At 43.9% G+C, this 15,916-nt stretch overlaps 1 protein-coding gene across 1 annotated transcript in view; it reads right to left on the bottom strand.

The window, feature by feature from the left end:
* The window catches only part of LOC131273118 (kinesin-like protein KIF28P), a 137,945-nt gene extending 125,844 nt beyond the window's left edge, over positions 1-12,101 (bottom strand). Inside the window, exon 1 of the mRNA XM_058275359.1 lies at positions 12,036-12,101. Coding sequence (XP_058131342.1) covers positions 12,036-12,101 — 66 coding nt within the window. The remainder of the gene's footprint in view (positions 1-12,035) is intronic.
* Between the last annotated feature and the right edge of the window lie 3,815 nt (positions 12,102-15,916).

Raw genomic sequence — 15,916 nt, 5'->3', positions numbered from 1 at the left:
ACCCCCAGGTAGTGGTGCTCCTGAGGGCTACAGAGACACCCAGGTCCTACGGTCATGGCAGATGGCTCTGGAGTTCATTCCCTTGCCAGTGAGCCCGACTTTGGAATTTGTGCTCCTGAGTGTGATGGAGTTGGACTCAGTTGTGACTTCTCTACACATGCCTCTTCTGTCCCTTTTATTGAATCTGTGGTTGGTGCTGGGGTTGGTGTATGCCCTGAAGATTTGTATCTATGGGCTGTCCATGTGCCAGCTAGGCTCTGAGCCTCAGCAGAGTTGCAACACCTACTCTCCAGTTTGTTGGACTTACCCAGGTCAGCTGATAGGGAGGTGAGGATGAACAACCACTGCACTAAAGAACTGAGAGTCTACAACTGCAGGCACAAGAGTCCCATCCATCAGCCATGTGGGCTCAAAGTCCCCTCTCAATTGAGAGATGGAGTGGGCATTGACATCCCAGGGTCCTCAGGATGGAGGAATAAAATATGGATTAGAGTGGATTCTCTGGTATTCTACTATAGAATTATCATGACTCTAGCAATGGAAGAAATTATATCATTGATGTGAAGTCAGTGGCCACAGGAGTTGCTGAAGGCAGGGAGATGGAAGAAGAGGTATGATATGGGGGCATTTTCAGGACTTGGAGTTGTCCTCAATGATATTGCAGGGACAGATGCAGGGCATTATATATCCTGCCATAACTCACTGAATGGACTGGGAGGGAGTGTAAACTACAATGTAAACTATAATCCATGCTGTGTAGCAGTGCTCCAAAATGTATTCATCAATTGCAATGAATGTACCTCACTAATGAAAGAGGTTGTTGATGTGGGAAAAATGGGGGGTGTGGGGAGTGGGGTATATGGGAAACTCCTATATTTTTTAATGTAACATTTTGTGTGATCTATGTATCTTTTAAAAATAAATACATATATTGAAAAAAAAGAGAGGTACTTTCTCACCCAAAGTCTGTTGTCACATATTGCTACAAGATGGGGGGTGACATCTGCAAGGGTTCCTCTTCCTCTTAAGGCTCTGTGGTCCTAGCTTCTTCCAATCTCAGCTGTAGGCTGGGATAAGGCTTGCCTCTCTCCCTGGGGCATGTTTCTTTCTGAGCTCAGCTGCTCTGCTCTCTTTACAAGGTAAGCTGTAGACTATCAGGCTCATCTCTCTTCCTGGGGCCTCTATGGTGTCTACTGGAGGCTTCTTTCTTTCCTCACATATCTGCTTCTCTGTGTATCCACTTCTGCAATTTTTTTTTTTTTTTAAGATTTATTTTTTATTTCTCTCCCCTTCCCTGCCCATCTCCACCCCCAGTTGTCTGCTCTCTGTGTTCGTTCACTGTGTGTTCTTCAGAGTCCGCTTGTATTCTTGTCAGTGGTACCGGGAAGCTGTGTCTCTTTTTGTTGCATCATCTTGCTGCATCAGCTCCTGGGCAGGCTGCACTTTTTTCACACTGGGTGGCTCTCCTTACAGGGCGCACTCCTTGTGCATGGGGCTTCCCTATGTGGGGGACACTCCTGTGGGCACAGCACTCCTTGCATGCATCAGCACTGTGCGTGGGCCAGCTCACCACACGGGTCAGGAGGCCCTGGGTTTGAACCCTGGACCTCCCCTGTGGTAGGTGGATGCTCTATCCGTTGAGCCAAATCTGCTTCCCCACTTCTGCGATCCTGACTGAGAGTCCAGGTACATATCCTACCAAGGGTGGCAGGACTCAACCCTGCATGACCTAAATGACATGGTCGAATCTAAGCCCTAATCTTAACATAATGTAATCAAAGGCATCTTAACTGAATCTATATACAATCAAAGGATATCGTGCCCAGAGGAACAGACCAGTTTACAAACATAGTATCTCCTTTATGGAATTCATGAATATTATCAAACTGTCACACCACACCTTTGTGTATGCTTGCTATAGTAATAATTATAAATTAAACTTACCTTTGATTATGGTTTTTTGTAACTAGCTTACTAGCTTCACCTCACCCTTAGACTTCAGCTATTGTGATGATAATTCTAAACTGAGTTTGCCTTTGCTTATGGTTATTTCATGACAACTTCTGCCCTCTCCCCCCCCCCCCCCCCATTGCTCAGGGGTAGGCAAATTTGAGACACCCATCTCCTGTCTTTCTGCTGGTATTAATGATCCTGCTTTTTCTCATGACTCCAAGTGTGAACTAGATTGCTGCCTGGTGAAATTCTTGAACTTCGGAGTTGGATGTCCATTTTTCTAATCCAGCAGCTGCTGGACTCCTGTTATCTCCGAGGACAGGGTGGGGGGGCTCCCACCTCAAGTGTTGTGATCCTAAAAGCAGCAAGTCATGAGAAAACCAGGCTTCCCTCAGACTTGAGTGATCTCAGTGCGCACATGCTGGAATTAGTGTTTCTCATCCAAGGTCTGTCAAAGTAAAAATGGGAAATAAAGCTCTGAAGTCAAGGAAAATGTTGTGTGTATTTTAAAGCATTAACAATTCGGTTATAAGCTAATAATTAAGAGGAATGAAATTCTTGTGCAAAACTGCATGGTCACAGTGCAAACTAGATTAACTAGAAATAGCCTTCAAAGAAATATTTTAAATGTCATTTTAAACTTACTTTGTAGAAGAATGAAAGTTACAAGTAACATCAGTGAGTTGTGTTTTTGTGTCTTAACTATTTGTGTTTGCCTACTTGCTATGTTTTTATTCATCAGGATGGTAATAAATCAAGAAATGAAAATTCTTAAAAGAGCTCCATTCAAATTGCTAAAAATTAAGTATGTAATTATGTATGTTAATAAATAGTCCTGGAGCTAAATTAGGCTAAGCAGGATGAACAGGTCATATAGAAACTACTGGGAAAGGGAACCTAGCAGTCAGTATGCTGTTAAGATTATTCACAGTTTTAGAATTTTATTAGAGGTTTTAGCCTCATGTAAAGGAAGGAAAAGGACATTCCTTCGATAAATTATAATTGCTTCAATTTTAATTAGCCTTAATTTTGTTATCTCCCTAGGTTTATAGAATATCAATTAGGTAAATTATTTATTAAATATTTAAGATGATGAAAGCTTGTAAGTTCATGTTTAATGAAATTAAGTAAATTTATTTGTTGCTAACTGTAGTTATTTATTTTTAAAGAATTATTATTTATTTCTCTCACCATCCCTGCCCCCCCCCGCCATCCCCCATTGTCTGCTGGGTCCATTCGCTGTGTGTTCTTCTGTGTCTGTTTGAATTATCAGGTGACACTGGGAAACTGCATCTCTTTTTTGTTGAGTCATCTTGCTGCATCAGTTCTCTGTGTGTGTGCGGCACCACTCCTGGGCATACTGCACTTTTTTTGCATGGGGCGGCTCTCCTTGTGGGGCACACTCCTTGTGCGTGGGGCTCCCCTACGTGGGGACACCCCTGCATGGCACAGCACTCCTTGTGCACAGCAGCACTGCACGTGGGCCAGCTCACCACACCGGTCAGGAGGCCCTGGGTACAGAGCTCTGGACCCTCCATATGGTAGGTGGATGTTCTAGCAGGTGAGCCACGTCCGCTACTGCTAATTGTAAATTAATAAGTTTATTTAAAGGCAAAGCAACTTCTAGTTAATTATAACAAGTTTGTAAAAGCATTATCTAAACTGAAGCATTTAAATGGCTAATTCCAGGAAGCAATTACTAAATAAAAACCTAAACTGATATTGATAACAAAAAGTAATTTCATAATAGGGAAACCTGTCAGAGGCCACCTCAATCTGCATATTAAAGTGGTAATAAGGGAAGATAATCTTGATTCCATTGGGAATCTTAGTTTTCATAAAATAATTGAAAATTGTTTTTCCTGTACTGTGAAAATAAAATACCTATTAATTAAAGTACTCACGGTAAATGTGTAGAAGTAAAAAGTCCTAAAATACTTATTTGATATGTTATATATTGCATTGGAAGTGTTTAGAAAGTGTATAAAAATTTGAGATAGATTTCAACATAGCTAAACTCTTGTGCACTCAAACCACAGCTTCGGCACACTGCCTGATGCCTCTCTATTTGAGTTCCTGGCTAGGGGTTCACTGACCCCTAAAATAATGAAAGTGTCTACTACATGCCTGAACACGCCTCTCAAGTGGATGGATAGTACGTTGCAGTTTCAGACTCCTGCAGCAGCCGGCAATGGCTCGATATGGCCAGACGTACAATGGACACTGCCTCCAGGCTGGCTCTGTTTCACAGTGCCGAGGGTGTTATGCGCCAGGGCAGTGAAACACTGGAGCCTACCTTCCTAGTCTCTCTCTAGAATCAACAGTGCTACAGCATACTGGCTGTGTGAAGGGCATACCAAGTGCAGCAATAATTACTACAGTACTGTGAATAGAACCTAAACAAACACAATTGGCATTATGGCCTGCACCTATGTGCATAACGTGTACGGTATTGCAAACCTGGAGCTTAGATCTATTAACTGCAGCTCAAAGAGGAACTTGTGCATTGATTAGTATTAAGTACTATACCTATATGCCTGATGATTATGATATATTTTCTATTCTAGATCATATGCAGAGGGATACTGGACATGTTAAGAGTCCCGGTAAAGTTAATTTATTTTCTAAGTACTTAATGAAGGTGCCTATAAGATAAACGAATAGCTCTTTTAAGTACTGTCTTCATTTTGCTTGCCATATACCTGTCTTGTTGTTGTTGCCTACACTGTCTTTGTGAGTTTATGTCTAGGGCAGTGCCTCTCTCCACACCTCTCCCAGCTGTCCTAAGCAAAACCACTGCTGTGGGAACTGGGCTTGGCAGTTTATACACAAACCCAGCAGGTCCACCGCAATCTCTCCCTAGAGCTAACCAACAGCATAAAAGAACTCAAGGGAGAAGGCTGCTCCCATCAGCTTTGGGAGGAGGCAGCCCTGACGGCACCTGGCTTTTCTCACTCATGGTCCAGTGTGTCATGGCGGTCCCCTTTATGGGCCCGCTTATCACCATCTTTTTTATTCTTAGTGGGACCATGCATCTTCAAAATTCTAAGTTTATTTCTTACAGAGTCAATGCCTTAGTCATGCAGGAATTTCATCCAGTTCCAACCAGGGTGCTGGACCCATCTTCCTTCAACCACAATAGCAGGTCTGACACCTTGTCAGGTAGGGTCTCTTCCCTTAACCAGCAGGAAGTAGTTACAGAAGCATGTCCACTGCCCTTCAGCACCTCTTAAGAAGAAGGGTGTCAACCCTCTGAGGGGGAAGTTGCAGGTTAGTATAGGGAGAGGGAGGACTTGGGTCTGAGCTGAAGACCTGGCAGACGACACGGCCAGCGGACAGCATGGCCAGCGGACACGGCCAGCGGACGGCACGGCCAGAGGACACGGCTGGAGGCCCTGCCCAGCAACCTCCTGAGGGACCCTGTAAGACCCTGGAATGAAAATCTCATTTGGAACAAGAATCTCATTTGGAATGAGAATGCCGTTTGGGGTCAAGGGAAAGCCCCAGATATCCTCAGAAGGCCTCACTACTGGCTCCCTGACAAATGACAGGTGAGGCAACCAATCAGAACAGACTTTTAAAAGCCCTGCCCTGTGGCCCCAGGCACACAGCTACCCTGCAGTACCCGCCTGTGTCCCAGACCTCAGATCATGTCCTTTTTTTTGTTTCTTAATAAACTCTTTACCCCCTTGCCTGCCCTAAGCTATGTCTTTAAATTCTTTTACAAGACATAAGCCAAGAACCCAGAAGGCCAGAAACTAGAGCCATCTGGTAGAAGGTGGGGATGCCCTCTCTTGTCCAGCCCCTCATCAAACAGGGGCAGTGTGGCCTGCGGAGAATGCCAAAGGCCCTGGTCACATTTGCGTCAGCTCCAGGGTTGGTGGGTCCATGCCAGAAGAGACAAGCTGAGAGGACCTCAGCCTGCGGCAGGCTCCACTGAGCAGCCAGCTGCTCCAGCAGGGGTGTCCCTCAGCCAGCAGCTTGCCATTGTCCCCAACACCAGCTCCATAGCCCTGAGTTAGGGTTTTGTCTGAGGACAGAAGCAGGCTGATAAAATAGATAGCTCCTAATCTCTTCCCTAAGGAATTGCATTTGCACATGGGTGGGGGAAGTTGAAGCTTAAGGATGCTCTCAAGAAAAGTGGAGGTAAAAGGTATGCAGGAGAGAGAATTCGGGGATCAAGCAGTGGGGAGGGGCCTTCCCGGGTCAGTACAAATGTCCAACACTGACCTCAGAAGCTGTTCCTTCAAATGAGCCTCAGTTTGTAAGTCAATTTATGCCCCTAAGGCATTGTTGAAAACAATAGTTGAATCAGTTGACAATTGATGAAGTCCAACAGGTGGGTGTGGTCAGAAAAAAAGAGGAAGAGAGCCTCTCAAAACCGCCGCCACCAGGGGCCGAGCGCTGGCCTAAAGCTGCTTCCCGAGGAGCAACGGAGGCTTGGCACTGTGTGTGCAGGGGGAAGGCCGTCACCATATAATCCTGCCATCCCTGAACATATAAACAAGCAAATAGTAATAGGGTCTGGAGTGGGGAGAACCAACAACCAGAATTGCTACAATATATTCTCTAAAATGTTCAGTTTTCAGTGAGGAATGCAAAGAAACAGAAGACACACACACAAACGTGACAGAAATTGCCTGTGAGAGCAACCAGATTTCACATTTAACAAAGACTTTTAAGGAGCTATTATAAATAAGTTCAAAGAGCAAAAGAAAGCATGACTAAAAAGCAAAGGGAGGTATGATGATCATTTTGCTTCTAATAAATAATATTAATAAAGAGAACTTAAAAAAATTCTGGAGGTGGAAAGTACAAATAACGAAACTGAAAAAAAATTATTAGAGGGGCTCAACAGGAGATATACACTAGGAAAAGAATAAGCAAATTTGATAGATCGAAAGAGATTATGCAAGCCAAAGAACAGAGATGAAAAAGAATGAATAAAAATGAAGAGTGCCTCAGAGAAATGTTAGGTACCTTTAAGCACACCAACATACACATAATGGGAATATCAGTAAGAGAAGAAAGAGAAGAAAAAAATATTCAAAGAAATGGCCTAAATTAATGGGAAAAACAATAAGCTACACACCCAGAAAGCTCAACGGACTCCAAGAAGGACAAATGCTAAGAAATCCAGAGACACACCATAGTAATGCTGAAAGACAAGACAAGTAAAAAGACTTGAAAGCAGCAGAAAAACTCAATACTTAGAGGGGAACCCCAGTAAGATCAGCAGTTGATTTCTTAGGAGATACAAGGGAAGTGAAAGGCAGTGGGATAACACAGTCAAAGAATTCAAAGGAAAAAAAAAACCTGTTAACAAGACTACTGTATCTCGCAAAGCTATCTTTCAAAAATGAGGGCAAAATAAAGACCTGCCCAGATAAATACCAAGAGAATTAGCTACAAGCAGACTCACCTTACAAGAAATATGATATCAAGTTTTTCAGGATGAAAGCAAGCGACCCAGATGTTAATTCTATTCCACAGGTGGAGGTAGGGTGGAGTGGGGATTCAGGTTGGTTCAACATCGGAAAATCAATTGACGTAATATATCAATAAATTAAAAAACAAATGGTGTTGGGAAAACTGGAGGGCCAAATGCAAAAATAAAATAAAAATAAAAAAACGAAAGTGGATCCTTGCCACAGATCATATACAAAAATTAAGTAAAAATTTATCAAAGACCTACAAATAAGAGCTAAAACTATAAAACTCTTAAAAGAAAACATAGAAGGTAACTCTTCCTGACTTTGGATTTGGCAAAGGATTATTTATTTGGGGCCAGGAAGGGCAGAGACAGGGACAGGACATAAAGCAGAGTGAAGGAAAAGAAGAGGGAAAAAGTATTTCTAAACATGACAAACTTGTCTCCAGAATATTTAAAGAACTTACAACTCAAAAATTAAAAAAAGACTAACAATTTAAAAATGGGCAGTGGATCTGAACAGAAATTTCCCCAAAGACGCAATACGAAAGGCCAATGAGCACGGGGACAGATGCTCAATACTTTCAATCATCGGTGAAAGGCAACTCAAGCCACAATGAGGCTGTGGTGGGAAGCAGGGATTTCCAGCAAACAGCCTCTCCACAAAATAACTGTGAAGCAGCAACTGTCTGGATCAACTATTTGGAAACTCTAGAGTCTAGTAGGAGACCGTGCAGCATCCAGGGAAGAGTTGAAAGAGGCTAAATTGTGGTAAATATCGGTGAATTTCACTCTCCATGGAATTCCCCATGAAATTAGAGGACACACATTTCTCCATTTAAAACTTATTACAGAGCCTCAGTAATCAAAATACCATGGTACAGGCACAAGGAGAGACAAGGGAACAGAACTGAGATTCAGAAATCACTCCGTATTTGTTAGAGGTTTGCAATAATTAACAAGCTGCAGCTCAGTTTCCCCTGATATGCCCTGGGGAAAGGCTAACCCCATCCCCCATAAGCCTACCTGTCCAAGGGCACGGCACTTCCCCACAGGTTAAATAAAGAAAGCACACAGAGACAGGAGTAAAGGGAAATGGAAACCTTCCCTACCTACATATCAGAGGGAGAGAAAATCCCTTCAGAACAAAGAAACATCTGCTCCTGCAGCATTCCAAGAAACCATCACTCCCTAACGCACTGTCAGGGAAAGTGCCCACCTCTAGGGCTTCCCATTGGCCCCTGCACTTCACTTGGACCCTCGACCCCCTCCCACCAACTACCGTTTCCCCGCCTAGGAAAGTTCTGTATAAATCCAAGCCCCCCTTCCAGGAGTGGCTGAGGCCTGTTCTCCAGCCCCCTCCGCTGGGAGAGCTTCCCAATAAATCTTTGTCTCGTCACTTCTGTCTCCGTGTCCCAGGAGGCGCCGCATTTTCTCCACATTTGGTGCCGAAAGCCCGGGGCTGGGGTCGTGCTGGGACTGGCAGTGAGGGCCCTCCCCTCTGCCGCGGCCGAGCACCCCCAGCCCCGGGCATCGAGGCTCGGCTGGCGAGTGGAGGGTTGCTCCGTGGAGGACCCTGCCGCCTCTCTCTCCTTTCCCGTTGCGAGGACAACCCCCTGGGATGCCCAGCGCCAGGTCAGGTCCTCCCGCTCCCAGGGCCAGGCGCGCGCGGCCTGCGTCCTCGTGGGAAGAAGCCCCGTGGCTCCCGTGGCTCCCGTGGCTCCCGTGGCTCCCGTGGCTCCCGAGGCTCCCGTGGCTCCCGTGGCTCCCGAGGCTCCCGTGGCCCCCGTGGCCCCCGTGGCTCCCGTGGCTCCCGTGGCTCCCGAGGCTCCCGAGGCGTCGGGCTCCGAGAGCGGCTCCCGCTTCCTTGGGGAGGTCTGACTCGGGACGCCTGTCTCACTCAGGATCTCCCCCGTCCTAGGGATCTTAGTCTCACCCCGGCCACCTAAAATGGGATTTCAATTTCAGCCCCCCAAAATCCACGCCTCTGGGCTGCTCCTTCACAACCTTGAACCTCTGTACCCAGGAGGAGACATCAGACCTAAGAACCTCATTTTCGATTTGACCCCTGTGTGGCCGCAATACCAACTGGACAATGAAAGTCAGTGGCTGGAAAACGGCACTTTTGATTCCCAAGTTCTCCAAGACTTAGAGAACTTTACCCAGCGCCATGGCAGATGGCCAGAGAGCCCTCACATTCAGGCGTTTTTCTTTTGGGAATCGCCCCTCCCTCTGCCAATCCTGTTCTTCCTACCAAATTCTTCTTTTACACCAGAAACCTCCTCAGAAATCTCCCTCCGCATCAACTCCACCCCCTAAAACTTCTGAAAACTCCAACTTTGATCCCTCAGATCACATCCCCTCCCCTTGTGCCCCCTCCATATACTCCTCCGGGGTTATCTCTGGCCTCACCCTGCACCCCTCCTTCCTGCCCCCCTTTGTCGCTGCTGCGTCTCCCCTCTCACAGGTGCTGTGGAGGCGACCCCCTCCTGCGCCGCAGCCCTCCACCTCCCTCAGCCCGCAGGCTCCTAACTCCACAGACCCAGCTCCTCTCACCCCTCTGGGAGCTGAAAGAACAGCCGGAGTACAGCTCCTTTCTCACTCTCAGACTTAAGCCCTGCCAACAGCCCTGTCAGAGCCACCGCAGACCCCCCAAAAGCCTAGAGGTGAATCCTCCACCCTCCAGAGTTTCCAACAAACACTCCACTCCAGGCAAGTACAAAAAACCCACTAAGGCCACGCTTCAAAGGCAAAACGCGTGGGCACTGAGTCAGAGCCCAAACCCACAGCCTCCTCCAGGGCCGTTCCCGCTGGGCAAGCGAGAAATCCACTAGGAGCTGACTGTCCCCAGGCCTCTCCAGGCAAAGGGCACCAGTCACCCAGTTACACCCAACCCCCGGCTTCACCCTCCCAGCCCTCTGGAACCAGCAACAGATGATTAAAGGCACCCCACAAACTGTGCAGACCCCACACCCATCTCCACAGCAGAACTACAGGTAACTCTGGTGGTAGCAGGTAAGCCAATTTCATTTCTTATTAATATAAAAACCACTTAATCTACCCTTTCCAAAATCCCTAAATCCTTAACTCGCTCCTCAATCTCAATAAAGTCATGTTTCACAACCCATCTTTTACTGTACCCGGTAAAAAACCACCTGTTCACCCACTCACTCCCTCCTCTGCTCCCCCTTTTCTGTTAAATGTTCAGTCCTAAAATCTAAAATACTCAAGTTCCTATCATTGCTGCCCATCACAAACCAGTCACAGTTCAACTCAAAAATCCTACCCACATCCTGTTCAAATCCCAATATTGTCCTTCTTGATACCCTGCAAAGTATCAAACCTACACTCACTCAGATCTTACAAATAAACCTTTAAGTTACTCCTAAACTTCAAATCTAAGTGTACTCCTAAAAAAGTAATAATTCGCAAATATTCCTGTTGCTGATTACTAGTAAACGTGTTTACAAAAACAAAATTGCATATTACAAGCAACATTAATTCCAAAAAAATCTCAAAAGCAGTAAAAATAGCCATACCAAAGGAGTAGAACTTATGAGTCAAATTAATGACCTTTATGTTTCTGTTTACATGCCATAACTTTTTTTGTTTGTTCACTGGCAGTATATATTTTAATACCTCCGGATAGTAATATTAATTCCTAAAAAACTCTATTCAAATAACCAAAATTAAACAAGCACTTATATTAATAGGTGTAAGTGATAAAAATCATGTTGACTGATAAAATTGGTACAAATCTCTTCATTAAAGATGGTTTTTGTCTAAATTAAAATGAAGTTTATTTTTCTTCACAGAATAAAATGTAAGGTATTGAAAGAAATAGTTTGTAGGAGTGCTGACTGAAACTTAGTAAGTTTAAGAAAGTGTTTTGTCATAAGATGGCTGGTTTTCGTAAAATCATAAAGTATGTAAAACAAAACTTGAATGCATGAGGCAGTTATAGAAGGTATTGTGGTAGCATTAAGTAAAAAATTGTGTTCTGTAAAGGAATTTGTCTTGAAATGAAGTAACTATTTGCAGTTATGAATAGTTATAAAAGGTTTGTAAAAACATTGCTTAAATGAAAATATTCAAAATGGCTAATTACAAAAATTATTAAATAAAAACTGAATTAATGATTAAAAACCACCTCAATCTGCACGTGACAGTGGTAATAGGGGAAAATAATTTAAATTCCATTAAAAATCTTAAGTTTTCATAAAATAGTTTTTTTCTGCACTGCTAAAATACCTGTTAATTAATATAATCATGATATTATGTTCTAAAAAATTTTACTTTTAGTTTCCAAAATCATTTTAGTAACTTATGTATGTAGGGTATATAAAATGTATTTATTAAAAATTTTAAAAGCCTAAAATAGGCAAACAATTATAACTACAAAGTCCTGTCTATCACATACTCAAATGGTATTAAGTAAAATGAAAAAAACTGTACCCTCTGTTGTAACTGATGTAGTAAAATGTTTCCTCATATTATTGGAATACTGAAAACCTTCATCTTTCATTTAGCTCAGATTTTAAAACCATTATATGTGTTAATCAGAAAAAGTTGTGCATGGAAATGAGAGCCCCCCTCCCAGCAGGCTGCTTTTAAAATAACACAGGCTCCAGCAGGGAGGGGTGGGGCTTACCTTACCCGTGAACTGGATGGAGCCAGGACCAGCATTGGCTTTGGGTGAGGTTTGTGGCAAAGGCATCTTTCTAAACAAATAGCACTCGGGTTTTAGTCACAATTACAAGAAAACAAAGTGTAAAACAAGAACAATTGAACTGTTCTCTGTGGAAGAACACCTGGGACGCCTGCCGGCAGTGACAGGCAACTGTCCGCCATGTCCCTGCCCCTCCTCTAACATCTCCTGAGACCGTTAAGGCAGATGCTCTCACGAAGATCCAGAGCCACACTATTGAAACCCAAGAAGCAGGAGAGCGGCTCCACCGAAAAGGCCAACATCGTGGATACCAGACCTTGTGGTGCCTAGGCCAGCATTTCCAACTGCCTGTCACTCACCAGCAGCTCATGAACATCACCCACGTGTCCATCGTACTCACCCCAATGACCGTGACATCACCCCACTGGATGAGACCTACTGGCCGAGCACAGACTCCAGCAGCACGATGGCAATTGGATGACATAGGTCCCCTCACTCTCTCGGAAGGGGCAAGGTGTGCTTTCAATGCTGTGGACACTGCACCAGGACTCTTGTAACCAGATCCTTACAACAATGGACTAAGGTCTCTGTAGCCCTCAGAAGAACCAATATCTGGGGTCGTATCTACTTTATCTGTCTCTGCTGAGGTGTGCATAAGGGCAACCCCTCTGATAACCTCCTGGCTCTTTTTAAGAGACTCATAGCCATATAAACTCATTTGTCCTATCCATTTCCCCCTTGATTTAGGTTCAAAAAGCATTTTTAACTCCTATTATTATATGTAGAACTGAGATATTCTGCTGGTCCGAGTTGAACCTTTTACTCAAGGTCATTTTCTAGTTACATCATCAGCTGGTACTTGGTAGTGATCCCTCGACGCCAGGGAGGCTCATCTCTGGGAGTCATGTCCCATGCTGGGGGGAAGGCAACCAATTTACATGCTGAGTTTGGCTTCGAGACTGGCCACATTTGAGCAACACGGAGGCTCTCAGGAGGTAACTCTAAGGTTTTATGGTCACGGCAGATGGAATTCACTGCCATGTCAGTTGGTCCTTCTTTGGAGTTGCTGTTTCTGTGTGATGGAGCTGGACTCAGATGTGATCTCTTTCCACAAGCCTTTCCTGTTACTTTACTCGAATTGTAGTTGGTGCTGGAGTTTAAGATATACCCAGGGGATCTGAATCTCTGGACTGACCATGTGATAGCCAGGCCCTGAGCCTCAACAGACTTCGGCTCCTACACTCTGGTTTATTGGTCTTACCCCACTCAGCTAACATGGAGGTGAAGAATGTCAACAGCACACCATGGAGCCAAGAGTGCCTACAACTGAAAGCAGGATTGCATCCAGCATCCATGTGGAATCTAAGCCCCCTCTTGACATAGATGTGGAATGGACACAACCAATCCAGGTTCACAGGATGGAAGAATAGAATGTGGATTAGAGTGGACTTACTGATATTCTATTCATGAACCATTGTGGTTAGTAATCGAAGAAAATGTGGCATTGGTGTGGAAAAAGGGCCATGGTGGCTGCTGGGTGTGGGAAAAAACAAACAACAATGGACTAAGGTTAACCTACAAGTTGAAGTGCCAGCTGCTCCAAGCCCAAAAGGAAAAGTAATAATTACCTGTTGTTGCCTGTGCTTCAAACTATATAAACTGGGGAAAATGTGGTCATTTTGATCGTCGTACTGGTCTATAGAGCTCTGCTGGTTGAAAATCTTAAATCCATAAAAAAATAAAAAAAATAAAAAACACTCAAAAACAGTTATGAAACCACAGCTAATAATCTAAAGTCTTTTATTCCAGCTAAAACTCCATGTGTATAAGCCCATCAAATCATGTAATTTTACTGTCAATTAATGCCATTAATGTTCAGTGCTAAATGTATAATCTTATTATTCCTTTTCCTCAAACTCCTAGAAGCGATAACTTCACAGCCCACCCTAAATTTCATGGTTCATTCCTATCCTTACCACAATTTTAACTCATTCTCCTCTATCAGCAGGTCCACACATCTTCCATGCAATAACTCAGTTTATCTAGACAGCCGTCCAAGATGTCACCCACGATCATCTTCTTGTCCAATTCATACACCGAATCGTACAGCCAGCAACCCAGGAATACGTAAACGGCGTCTTTCTGCTGCGTGAACAATATCAACCCCTGCCTGCGGAACCTAAAACTAGCCCACTATACAGAATGGAAGGGAACTTTTCTCCACCGCTTGACAGGAGGAAGTAGCCAGACCAAACGGACGTCCCAAATCCCCTCACCCTCCCATCCTGCTCAGTACCTTATACCCCAACACCCAGGTCCACATATATATATACATATATATATGAATTTTAGAGGTTCACAATAATTAACAAGCTGTAGTTCAGTTTCCCCTGATATGCACTGGGAAAAGGCTAACCCCATCCCCCATAAGCCTACCTGTCCAAGAGCATGGCACTTCCCCACAGGTTAAGTAAAGCAAGCACATAGAGATGGGAGTAAAGGGAAATGGAAACCTCCCTACCTGCATCAGAGGGAAATAAAATCCCTTCAGAACAAAGAAACATCTGATCCTCCTGCATTCTAAGAAACCGTAACTCCCTAAGCCACCATCTTCTAGTCACTGTCAGGGAAAAGTGCCCACCTCTAGGGCTTCCTATTGGCCCCTGCACTTCACTTGGACCCTCGACCCTCTCCCACCAACTATCATTTCCCCGCCTAGGAAAGTTCTATATAAACTCAAATCCCCCCTTCCAGGAGTGGGCTGAAGTCTGTTCTTCAGACCCCCTCTGTTGGGAGAGCTTCTCAATAAATATTCGTCTATAGTCATTTCAGTCTCCGTGTCCCAGTAAGTGCCCTATTTTCTCCAACAATATTTATAGCCAGCTGCAACAAGTGGTGCTAGGAAAATTGGACATTCCATATGCAAAAGAAGGTTCACCCTTACCTAACACTATATACAAAAAGCAACTCAAAATGGATCTAACAAAATCACCAACTTTCATGCCTCAAAAGACTATCACCAAAGTAACGACCCCACAATGGGAGAAAATATTTGGAAACCACATATCTGATAAGGGTTTAATACCCAGGATATATAAAGAAATCCTTCTATTTGACAATAAAGACAACAACCCAATTTAAAAATGTGCAAAAGTCTTAGGAGGTTTCTCCAAAGGTGGCATAAAAATGGACAAAAGCATATGAAAGATGCTCGACATCATAAGCCATTAGGGAAATGCTAATCAAAATGAGATTTTGAACCCACTAGAATGGTTACTCTTAAAAACAACAACAAAAACCAAAACGCAAGTGTTGCAGAGGCTGTGAAGAAATAGAAACACTGATTCATTGCTGGTGGGAATGTAAAATGGTTTATCTGCTGGGGAAGACAGTTTTTTTCCTCAGAAAGTACAGAAGTTTCCTATGTCCCAGCCATCCTACTTCTAGGTATATACCTGAAAAAACTGGAAGCGGGGACTTGAACAGGTATTTTACACACTGATGTTCATAATGGCACTATTCATAATTTCTGAAAGATATGTGTCCATCAACTGATGAATAGGTGAACAAAATGTGGGATACACACACAATGGGCTATTATTCAGCTGTAGAAAGGAATCAAGTTCTGGTATATGCAACAACATGAACCTTGAAGACATCATGTGGAGTGAAATAAGCCAGACACAAAAGGACAAATATTGTATTATCTCACTAGTATGAAAAATTATATTAAGCAAATTCATAGTCAGAAACTAGAATATATATTACCAAGAGCAGGGGTGGTTGTAGGGAATAGGGAGTTAATGTCTAAATTGTACAAAGTTTCCATTTAAGATGATATAAAAGTTTTGGTAATGGATAGT

Source organism: Dasypus novemcinctus, chromosome 13 (genome assembly GCF_030445035.2).
Source record: "Dasypus novemcinctus isolate mDasNov1 chromosome 13, mDasNov1.1.hap2, whole genome shotgun sequence".
NCBI classification, from domain to species: Eukaryota; Metazoa; Chordata; class Mammalia; order Cingulata; family Dasypodidae; genus Dasypus; species Dasypus novemcinctus.
Note: the sequence above shows the minus strand (reverse complement) of the source record. Positions and strands in the feature narration are given on the sequence as shown.